This window comes from Sceloporus undulatus, chromosome 2, assembly GCF_019175285.1.
Source record: "Sceloporus undulatus isolate JIND9_A2432 ecotype Alabama chromosome 2, SceUnd_v1.1, whole genome shotgun sequence".
In the NCBI taxonomy this organism is placed as follows: Eukaryota; Metazoa; Chordata; class Lepidosauria; order Squamata; family Phrynosomatidae; genus Sceloporus; species Sceloporus undulatus.
In genome coordinates this window covers 280,806,153-280,818,260 of record NC_056523.1, presented here as the reverse complement: position 1 = coordinate 280,818,260, position 12,108 = coordinate 280,806,153, and the positions used below count along the sequence as shown (strand labels likewise).

Below are 12,108 nucleotides of genomic sequence, written 5' to 3'. Positions count from 1 at the left end.
AGGAGGGCTCTTTGTCTTCCAGGCCAGGCCTCTCTCCCCCTCAAGATGGTGGTTGGAGGAGGGCTCTTTGTCTTCCAGGCCAGGCCTCTCTCCCCCTCAAGATGGTGGTTGGAGGAGGGCTCTTTGTCTTCCAGGCCAGGCCTCTCTCCCCCTCAAGATGGTGGTTGGAGGAGGGCTCTTTGTCTTCCAGGCCTGGCCTCTCTCCCCCTCAAGATGGTGGTTGGAGGAGGGCTCTTTTTCTTCAGGCCAGGCCTCTCTCCCCCTCAAGATGGTGGTTTTTCTATTTATAATTCTATTTATTAATATTTTCTATTAACCATCTTCCGAAAAAAGCCTCCTGCGTTGAAGTCCATATGGGAGTTTTGAGATAAAACATCTTTTTTAATTTTACCCATGTCATCAATAACGATTTTCTAATTGGGTGATTGTTGAAATCCTTATTTTTCCCTACTTGGTCATAGCATAAGTATGCATGCCAACCATATCTTAATTGTGTGTTTTCTAAGGTCAGTACCTCTTTATCATCCAATTTCACCCAATTTTGAATCCACATCAGGCTACATGCCCAATAGTATGCCTGTAAGTCGGGTAATGCATAACCCCCCTTTTCTTTGGAGTCTTTCAGAATAGAACTCTTAATTCTCGGCTTGGCTCCCCTCCAAATAAATTTATTCAAATCTTTTTCCCAGTCTGTAAATTGATTTTTTTAAAATAATAATCGGAAGGTTTAAAAATAAAAACATTAATTTCGGCAAGATGACCATTTTAATAACCGCGATTCTCTGCCTGAGAATTCTAAATACCCCTTCTTAAAACTGCCAATCCCAGCATGCAACAGGAGGCAGCTAGAGGAGTCACACTGGAATAGTACCTCTTTAAGAGCTCGTCTGATAAACACCCTAGATACATATAGATAGTGGTCATTGTTTAAAAAGTTCTAAAGTGACTAGTAACTGTAACAAGTTCAAGCCAAGAAAGAAAGTAACAAGTGCATGAACCATCTGAACCAGTTTTCAAACCACTGTTTTAAATAAAATCTTTATTTGTTTGTTTCAAAAAAGACGTCTGGTCTTGGGTTAATACCACACTACTCATCTTACAGAACATTGGAGGCAGCAGTGGGATAAGAAACCCCGTGGGCTGCCATCATAGGAAAGGGTGGTGGTTGCTCTACACCCTCCCCTAGTCATTTACTAGTTATGAGAAGTGCTGAGCAGCTTCCTTCCTTGGATGGGTAATATTGTGCATATAAGTATTATTTACCTTCTTCTGCAATGTTACAAAAGCTACATATATCAGCCACAGGATCTGAGCTGTCATCTCCAGGCTCTCTCTCTTTTCTCATTTCCACCATACTGAAAAAGATCTACCTCAGAGTAAGGAGGCAGGAAGGGGAAAGTCCCATTTTGTGAGTGAAAATCAGCTTGTGTCATGATGGATTTCACCTAACAGCTCTCTCTCTCTGTATATTAAGTCAAAGCAGAACAGTAACTCAAACATTATGTACTACACTTGATCATGCTAACTAACTGGAGATATAACACATTAGCTCACATCCCTTTAGTGAGTTAAAATTGTGTGCCCACATTTTTTTTACCATTAGCACTCAGATGAAGAAAAATAGCTGGACTCATCTCTGCTGCCTCCCTCCCCCTTGTTTCCAACACAGAAATAGCCATTTTAAAGGGACTGCCAGTCTGGAAAGGGTTTTTTTGGAAATGACCATCTTAAGGGGACTGCTGCACTGGAAAGGGGTTGCACCATGAGACATCTATATGCTGGAGATATGTTTGCCGATGCAGGGTCTCAGCCACTATTTTTTCTTATAATACCATGATTTGCTACATTTGTTCTGGAAAAAGCAACCTTAAATTATAATTATGCTGCTCATCTGTGTTTTTATGCTAGTTCAGGTGAACTGATATTTGAACCAGGAGATAAAGAGGTTGTGATAGCAGTCAATATCTTTGATGATGCAGTGCCAGAAGAGGAAGAATTTTTTAAAGTATGGTTGAAAAATCCAAAGGGTGGAGCAGAAATTGGTCCTAATGGTTGTGTTACTATAATTATATCCTCTAATGATGATGCTCATGGAATCATTGCATTTGCACAGGTAATAATGAATTATGTTAAAATATGTTTGCTGAAGATCTTTATAAGAAAATGTGAATCATTAAATATATTACTCTGTTAGTTAATTATAATAATGGGTGTAGTATATAGTATAGTATAAACAAGTATGCATGGTATATAGTATAATATAAATATAGAGCATTTGTTATTGCTGCTGCTGCTGTGTGCCTTCAAGTAATTTCCAAGCATATAGTACTACATAAATATATGTATAATATAGTATAAATAAGTAGGTTAGTATTTAAAGCAGGTTTGTTAAATAGCATATCCCAGTAGCTTTTGCCAGTTAATGCTGAGGAATGCTGGGAGTTACAGTCTAACAACATCAAGAAGTGACACATGATTCTGAACCCTACTCTAAAGGTACATAAAAAGGTACATAAAATCATGCTTGACTGACATGTTCAAGCAAAATATTTCACCATATCATTATGTGTACCTTCAAGTTCCAGTACTTAATTTATTTCACAAAGTAATGAATTCATCATATGCTGGAATTTCTTGTCATGTTACCTGAATCTATCTTACTTGTATCACATCCTTCTCCAAAGAGCATAGAATAGAATGGATAGATTGTAATCCCTCCCTTTATTTTAGCCACCCAACAAATTGGTGACATAATTTAATTTGAGAGACGGTGGCAAAGATAAGGTGATTAGCCATACTCTGATGTTGTATGGCTAAACAAGAATTCAAACCCAGATGACTCTAGTTCAAGTACAGTAATCTAGCTGCTACTCCATCATGATTTTGTGGAAGGTGTGAAAATCTTTGAAAACATAAGGCTGTTTTTTGGGTATTAAAATTGCTTTTGTGGATTAAATTTTCCTAACCATTTGAGTATTAATTATGGGAAACCCAGTTTCTTCATCTGAAGTAAAGCTTGAATTTTTGTAATATTTTTATAATACCTTACATCCTAAGTTACTTAAGCCTTTTTCTACTTAATTTTTACATTTTTAGAGTTCTTTATTTAGAAATGTAGAAGAACTGGAACTGGACACTTTAATCACATTGAATATTGAACGCTTAATAAGTACCTATGGACGTGTTGTAGTACATTGGGAGGCCAGTGGGAGTATAAATGATATATTTCCAACTTCAGGAGTGGTATGTATTTTATCGAACGAACATAAATTGCAAAAAACATACAAAGTTCTCATTTCTACTAGATGTTTTGTTTGCTTACTGAATTTAATCTCATTAAGAACTTTTATTGTTACCCACCCACGAGTTGATCTCAACCCATGGTGACCCTGTAAATGAGACGTCTCCAAAGTTCCCTGTCCTCCACTGCTCTGATCAGTTCCTGCTAATTCATACCCATGACCTCTTTTATTGGGTCCATACATCTAGCATGCTGCCTTCCTCTCTTTCTATTTCCCTCCACCTTTCCTAGCATTGTTGTTTTTTTCAGTGTGTCATGCCTTCTCATGATGTGGCCAAAGTACGACAGCCTTGTTTGTCATCTTAGCTTCCAGAGAGATTTCTAGTTTCATCTGTTCCAGGACCCATTTCTTTGACTTCTTGGTTGTCCATTGTATCCTCAGCAATCTTCTCTAACACCACATTTGGAATGAATAGATTTTCTTCCTATCCGTTTTCTTATCCAGCTCTCTTATCCATACATGATAATAGGGAATACAATGGCTTGTACAATTCTAACTTTCATGCTCAATGGTATATCTTTACATTTTAGAAGCTTTTCTATTTCTTTCATAGTTGCCCTCCACATTCTTAGTCCTATGATTTCTTGACTGCAGTCCCCATTGCAATCATTGTTTGATCCTAGGTATGAGAACTCTTTTACTGTTTCTATTTCCTCATTGTCTAAGTTGAACTTCAGTAAATTTTCTTTGTTTTCTTTATGTTCAACATAAAGTCTGACATTGCACTTTCTTCCTTGATGTTCCTCAGTAGTTGCTCTAGGTCTGTGATATTTTCTGCTAGTAGTATTGTGTCATCTGCATACCTTAGATTGTTGATATTCCTTCCTCCTATTTTCATTCCTTCTTCTTCTGTGTTCAGGACTGCTTTTCGTATAATATATTCTGCATACAAGAAAAAAAGCGAGGATCTAAGAAAGGTGTGGAGTTCTGTTTAAAGAGAGACATTTTCCTGTCTCCTCTTTCCTGCTTTAGACCATGTCCATTCCATATCTGCTTTAGATAATATTACATTTATTTTTCTTAAAATACTGAAAAAATAGAAATGAAGGAATTTTTTAGGCATGTCTTTTGTATACCATGCCAATCTATTGATTTCAAACAAATTTCAGTTCCCTGTTAGACTACAGTGATTGAAAGTTTAACTCATTTTGTTTTCACAAGGAAATCAAAGCGGTGTTCCACTCTTATGGCCAGAATTATCTATCTTGTCTTTCCTACTGCATCTCCTGAAAACCTAACCTTGAGAGTCTGGTGACCCATTGAATATTGTGATATTGAACATGTGGTCCTGAAATGGATTTTCAGTACTGGCCAGTTAATTCTTCTTAGCATTTAAATATGGGCATAATCTAATCCAAAGTAATTTTGACAAAATTGTCTGCTAGTTTAAGATAAATGATTGGTATTTATTTTTTTAAAGTGAAGACTGGCATATAGTAATGTTGTTCAGATGACTTATACTGAATGATTAGGAACAACCCAACACTTTAATGTATTACCTCCATATGTTGGCATCTCAGTTCTACTGAATGCTGATACATCTCATTGCTTTATAGTTAAATTAGATTCACATTGAATGATTATACATTCAGGTTTTATTGACAGCCTTTATGATTTTTTCCCCGAATTTCAAAGAATTCTATTTCTGCTCAATAGTGAAAAAGTCTCTTAAATATGCATTTCTTTTTCATTCATACTGTTTGACATGAACATATTTTAAAAATGAAATAGAAGGGCCTGATTTAGCTAGTGTGGAACCATAACAAAGTGAATCAAACCAACGTACAAGTCTCTTCTTTTGAGAAATTTAGAATTGCTTAACTTGATTTTGATTGGGTTCTAAATCATTGTGTTACACTTGAAAAATATTATGTTATATGTTTCCTCCTTAAAACATTTAGATTACCTTTTCAGAAGGTCAAGCCTTGTCCACAGTCACATTAACAGTCCTTGCAGATGTTGTTCCTGAAGTTGCAGAATCGGTGATTGTAACTCTTAGCCATGTCAGCACTGTGGGTATTCAGGATCCAAAAAGAGGAGCGACCATTGACATAAACAGAGCAAAGGCTGTACTTACTGTTTTGCCTAATGACTCTCCTCATGGCATAATAGGATGGCACACAGATTCTCTCTTTGTTAAAGTAGCAGAACCTGAAGGTGAGCCATGTTTGTGATGTTTCTGTGGGTGGGGATAAATAAATGTAACATTTTGATCACTGTTCTTGCTTAAGTTAAAAAAAAGAACCAAAAAGCACACCTGTAGATTTTGATATGCCAGTAAGATCTGTAGTTTTGAAGAGAAAAATGTATGTTTCAAATATCCGCATTCAAATATTTTATACTTTAATATTTGTACTTGGGTATAGCATATCTTATGACTTCAAAAATGGTTGTCATGCTTTCCTGTAGAGTTGGAGTTAGCCCACATATTTAAGATGTCTGTCTGCTATGATGAACTACATATCTGGATGAATGCATGTTTCCCACCTTTTCCTGTGCCTGTAACACATTATTGCCTCAGAGGGAAGCCGCCGCGGAACAAATACAAAACACAGCAATTGGAAGAAGACAGGCCACAACTTTATTTTACACAACTATAACAACCATAACGTAGGGTTGGCTCTAATGCATGAGGTCCGGATCTATCATCCATCATCCCCTGACTGAGTGGATGAACCGAAGTGCTTGATCTTGGCCAAGCTTCGGAATGACAAAGGATAGACTAGTTAAACACCCATCTGTTCTGATAATTGGTCATGCGATTGATCACATCTCCGCATATGTGCATCACTGCATCTCTATCCCTTGTCAACGGGGCACGCTGTATCGATGTTGCCCCCGCAATGGCAACACTATATTGCTCACAGCACCCCCATGTCTCCGTTGGACTCCTGATCCAGGGCTACATAGCCCTGGAAACCACGCCCACCAGATCCGAGACCTATGCAACCATCCCAAAGTTGTGACAGCAACCCTCATTCCCACAAAGGGAGGGTGGGTGGGTGAGCCGAGCTGGCAGTGGTGCAGGCTGGGGCTCCGCATGGCCTGAAATATGCCAGTCAACCAATGGGAGGCCCGGATAGGGCGGAGGGCCCACCTCCCGTCCTCCCCACCAATCCCAGGCAGTGCCACGTGACAACGACTCCCAATGGGGAGGAACTTCTGCCCCCAGCACCTGCTGAAATTGTAGTTCCCACAAGAATGGGTGGAAGTCCCTCTCTTTCCCCCTGCGCCAGCCAATTGCGGCTCGGGCAGCCCCACGCACAGGCTGCTGGGGCCGCCCGAACGGGGAGAGTGAAGGCACCGTGCTGCGCTCCCCTGTGTGGCAACCGGGCCAGCCCACCGAAACGGGTGGCCTCCTTTATCTGTATGATCACAGTTATTGTAGGTTAAAGAGAGATGTAAACTAAATGATTGTAGGTTCTTTGAAAAACAAAGCTCTGTGCCATAAGGATATTACATACTTCAAGTATTTTGACTTCATATGAACCATAGAATAATAGGACTGTAGATTTTCTAACACAGAAATTTACAGAAAAAATAATGTTCCGGACAAATGACAATTCAACTTCTGTTAAAACCACCAAAGGGTGCAGGATGGAATTTCTGGAGGTGTGACAGAATGGCCTGTGTCCTTGATGACAAGTCACAAGTCATAACTCATTTTTTTTCCTGAATAATTTAGAATCTAATTGCTCAATTTAGATTTGCATTTGTAAAAAGTTGAATTTGTTCACTGACAGTACCATATGTGGCTCAATATGTGGTTCAAAAATTAGAATTTAGACTTCTTTATCTTCAAATGTGATATAACTTTTGTAAGTGGTATGAACATCAATCAAACATTTCTAGGGTTTTTTTTGGTCGGGGTGTGTGGCCATGTTCTAGAAGAGTTTATTCCTGATGTTTCACCAGCATCTGTGACTGGCATCTTCAGAGAAAGAAGCTAGTGAAACATCAGGAATAAACTCTTCTAGAACGTGGCCACATAGCCTGAAAAAAAAAACACAAAAAACTATGGATGCCAGCCATGAAAGCCTTCGACATCTCTGTGGTAGGGGTGTGAGGCCTAGAAAAGGTTGGGAATCACAGCTGTAGGCAAACAATTGATATATCAACCTTTGCACCCATATATAATATGGTCATAATATATATTGAGCTAATCAACTTTTTATATGTTATGTTTAAACCAGTACAACCAATAGCATAATGGAAAGGTACTTTCCCTCCCCCCCTGATCACATAGAGATAGCATGTCAAAAATTAGGGCTCTGTCTATATAATCCAGTGTACCTAGACCTCAGGGATTCTTTCAATACCTTGAAAAATGTCCAGAGGACCAGCAATGTAAATTATACCCACAAATGTTGGGTATGTTTTGTACTGTTATATGTGAGCAGACTATACTATCTCTGGGTGCAGATGCAAGGATGGAGGAGGCATGGGCAATATACTATGTGGATGGGCTGACAAAGATCCTCTTGCTTTGTTTCATTTGATGGCTATATTAGTTTGATGAAGGGGTGCATTAGACTGGCAGTTTGGAGCAGCTTCTGGCCACTCCAGCCCTGGTTGGCCCCTATTGCGTATGAGATGGAGGTGGCTGGATGGCCTGCTGTGAAAGCAGGTTGCAGCCACAGTCCTGAACCTAGCCACTAGCAGAAGCAGCTTGTCATCTCTCCTTTTTTGGGCCAACTTTTCTGGGTTGGTGGTGGCTCTCCACACTCTCTGCATGGCTTCTGGACACTTTTTGGGTGTGCGTTATCTGAATGCCCCACCCCCAACACATCCTGAAGCCTGTCTGCTTTGGGCCAAAGTTGCCTGGATCTCCCAGGTTATATATAAAGCCTTCAAACATTCAAAAAGTACTAAAAATAATAAAATGTACTTTTTATTATTGATAAAAGCTGTCAACATTTTGTGCACTACACCAAAAATAAGGCAAATCTTTGATTGATAAACTTGGCTTTCTTAAACTTTGTTGTGTTGCAAAAATATTTTTAAATTGTGTTCTTGGTTCTTAATCTGCAATCATACAGTGCTATCATGCAAACAAGGGCATAAATGATAATTTAAATATTTTGTAAATTAATGTTTTGAAAATAAATGTTCTCTTTGTATTTAAGTCAGAAATTTTCTCATTTAAGAACTGTGTGGGGTTTTTTTTTGGGGGGGGAGTGTTCCATTTTCTTCAGACGGAGAAGGTCTGGCTCCCATAGAAAGCAATGACTTTCTTATGAGGCTTTCTTTTATAAATATCCAACTTTTTGTAAATTTCCTTTCAAATTTAAGATTAGAAAAGTACTGTAATTAATCTTCATTTGAAAATAATTAGAATGATACATCTAGGTAAGAACTCCTTCATATGAAGAGAGGTGTCAAAGCAGTACTACCCTGGCCTGATGTATTGGTGGACCAACCACTCCCACGGATTGCCCTGTCCCATATTATCCAAAAGCAGCATGCATCCATGGGCATGTTGATGCAGGTGCACACACGTCACTCCCCACTGGCTAATATGGGCTTCAGTTTCCATGTTTTTTTCCTTTCTATGGGAGGGGGGCACAACTAAACCCCTGTGAATAGGAAGGGTCCACTGTATTCAAACTATAGTATTATATATGTTTTGTCTTCAGAATATCTTTGAAAGGAACATGTTGCATGTAGAATTTAATAAATGTGGCAGAAAATAAATAAGAATTTTATTTTTTGCCTTACATTCACGTGAGATCCCTTACAATAATATTGACTTTTTTCATTGTTTTGGCAGATTTCTTAATTATTTTGTCCTAAGTCCAGGACTTACTATTCATTTCTGTACTGTCAGATTCTCTTGGTCTTGGAGCAAATGAAACATGAGTCACCACTGTTATTTTAGTTCAGTTGGTTATGTCCAGCGCAAGGGACTTCAAAACCTGAGAAGATAAAAGGGAGCAAGGAGAGGCAAACTCCAAATTTTGCCAGATGAGCCATTGCATCTGAGGATGTTTTTTATATAATTTTAACCATAATACTGGCATTAAAGAGAGTGAAATGATGCTGATAAGTCTGGAGAAGATAGGGAAATGGATGAAAAAGTGCCATAAAGTAACAGCAAAATCATTCTCTTGCATTTGTTGAAAATTATGGAGCACATCTTACTGAACCTTTCAAGAACTCATTTCTGATGTACCCTAAAATGTGATTAACCTCTAATTTTGCCTGTAATTGTTTCATATTTTTTCATAGCCTGATGAATATATTTCACTGAAGTAACAGAAACCAAATTAACTGTCTCAGAAATCATATCAGAAACATATTAGACATATGTGTAATATTTTACAAATATGTTATTCAATCTTTTCAGATAAATCAACTATTGTTACTTTACATATTCTCAGAGAGCAAGGATTTGTTGGAGATATCAGAGTGCACTTGGTACCCCAGCCTGTTTTTTCACTCCCCTTTGTCAATCAGGCTATGGAAAATGAGGATTATAGACTGGAAAACAAGACAGTTTTCATGGCAGAGAATATACCAATAGCTCCTGTAACTATATTAATTTTGCCGGTGAGTATTTGAAAAAAAGGAATTTAGCTACCTGAAGGGGTGGCTTCAAGCCCCAACAAAGCCCCAATGCCAGAGGAATGCCAAAAACAATGAAACAGGTTTCAACCTGTAGCTTTGGGACACTTGAAAATCCATCCCTAATGATGAGAAACTGCACAACTTTTATATGAAAGTTGCCCGGAGAACTGGAGTTTCCCAGAAACTGCAGAGCTTTTGACACAGAAACTAAAAACTGCACAACTTTTCTCACAGAAAGGAGATTGTAGAGCCTTCAAACTAGCAGAGACCACAACTTCAGTTTCTTTTCTTGCCACATAACATTTGATTTGTTCAACTCATTCTCTTGGTCACTGTCTTGACCTAGTTCTTGCTGCAAACTGCGCCATTTCTGACTACCTGGCACTTGACTTTCCACTATCTGACCATCATTTAATCTCCTTTGCTCTCACTTATACTCCTCCTCCTCGCCATACTATTCAACGTCTTTTTCGTGAACTTCAATCTGTCGACTCTAACCATCTTGGTCTGACCCTGGATTCATTTCTCTCTTCCCTAAATCTCGGGGATTCTGCTGATTCAGCTATGTCTTTATTTAACTCCACTCTTTCCTCAACTCTTGACCATTTTGCCCCTGTCTCTGTACGCACTTCTTCCTCCAAGACTAGACCTCAGCCCTGGCTTACCCCCAAAATTAAGTTTCTCCGGTCCTGCTCTAGAGCGTCCGAACGTCTTTGGAGAAAGTCCAAAGAGTGGGCTGATTTTATCCATTTCAAATTTGTTCTTTCTTCATTCGCACGCGCCCTCTCTATGGCTAAACAGAATTATTACAAATCATTGATCTCTGCCAATGAGAGGTGCCCGCAGCGTTTGTTCTCCACCTTCAACACTTTGCTTAAACCTCCCTCTCCTCCTGTCTCTTCATCTTTCTCTCCTAATGACTTTGCTAACTATTTCATCTCTAAGATTACCACTATTCGCTCTGAGATAGTCCCTCCTGATTCTTCTTCTGCTCTTAATCTTCTATCGTCTTCGCCTAACAAATTTTCTGTCTTTCCTCCTGCCTCTTTGGATGAACTCTCTACACTTCTGAACTCTTCCAAACCTGCTACCTGTCCTCTTGATCCTATTCCTACTCGTCTTCTAATTTCTATAGCTCCCTCCTTTCTGCCCTCTCTTCTCCATATCTTCAGTCTCTCTCTCTCTCTACAGGCTTCTTCCCCTCGGACTTCAAACATGCTCTCATTTCCCCAATTCTGAAAAAAACCTTCTCTTGACCCCTCCTCTTTGTCTAGCTATTGTCCGATTTCTCTTCTCCCCTTTCTTTCTAAGGTTTTGGAATGGGTTGTCTATTCGTGCTGTCTTGAGTTTCTTGAAGCCAACTCCATTCTCGATCCCTTTCAGTCTGGTTTCCGCCCAAGGCATTCTACAGAGACAGCTCTCACTAAGATCTCGAATGACCTTTTACAGGCCAAGGCTAATGGCCTTTACTCTGTTATTCTTCTCGATTTGTCTGCAGCCTTTGACACTGTTGATCACTGTCTCCTAATTGACATACTCTCTGACCTTGGGTTCTCAGACTCTGTTCTCGACTGGTTTAGATCTTACTTGTCTGGCAGATCTTTTGCAGTAGTTGCAGGGGGTCTGACTTCTTCTCCTGTTCCCTTATCTGTTGGAGTTCCCCAGGGCTCTGTTCTGGGTCCCCTTCTGTTTTCTCTCTACACACTGTCCTTAGGAAAACTCATCAGCTCTTTTGGTTTTTCCTACCATCTGTATGCCGATGACACCCAGCTGTATCTTTCTGCCCCTGACCTTTCTCCAAGGCTTGAACAGCAAGTCTCATCTTGCCTTACAGCTGTCTCACAGTGGATGCGCCATCGGCGTTTGAAGCTCAACATGTCCAAGACGGAGCTTCTTGTCTTTCCCCCAAGCCCAACCTTCAACACTCCTTTTCTGTCTCTGTGGACAACATTTCCATTCAACCAGTCCAGCAAGCCCGCAGTCTTGGCTTTATCTTTGACTCTTCTCTGTCGTGTATCCCTCAGATCCAGACCACAGCCAAGGCTTGTAGATTCTTTTTGTACAATATTGCCAAAATCCGACCATATCTCTCCGCCTCTACTGCCAAGATCCTGGTCCATGCCCTAGTGATCTCACGACTTGATTACTGTAATGTCCTCCTGGCTGGGCTTCCTTTTTCTCACCTCCGTCCTTTAATCTCTGTCCAGCATTCAGCTGCACGCATTATCACTTCCACCCA

General features: G+C 39.6%; 1 protein-coding gene across 1 annotated transcript in view; it reads left to right on the top strand.

The window, feature by feature from the left end:
• Positions 1-12,108, top strand: part of ADGRV1 (adhesion G protein-coupled receptor V1) — a 384,090-nt gene that overhangs the window by 155,971 nt on the left and 216,011 nt on the right. Inside the window, 4 exon segments of the mRNA XM_042447787.1 lie at positions 1,909-2,113; positions 3,097-3,243; positions 5,204-5,459; positions 9,649-9,851. Of these exon segments, the coding sequence (XP_042303721.1) occupies positions 1,909-2,113; positions 3,097-3,243; positions 5,204-5,459; positions 9,649-9,851 (811 nt within the window).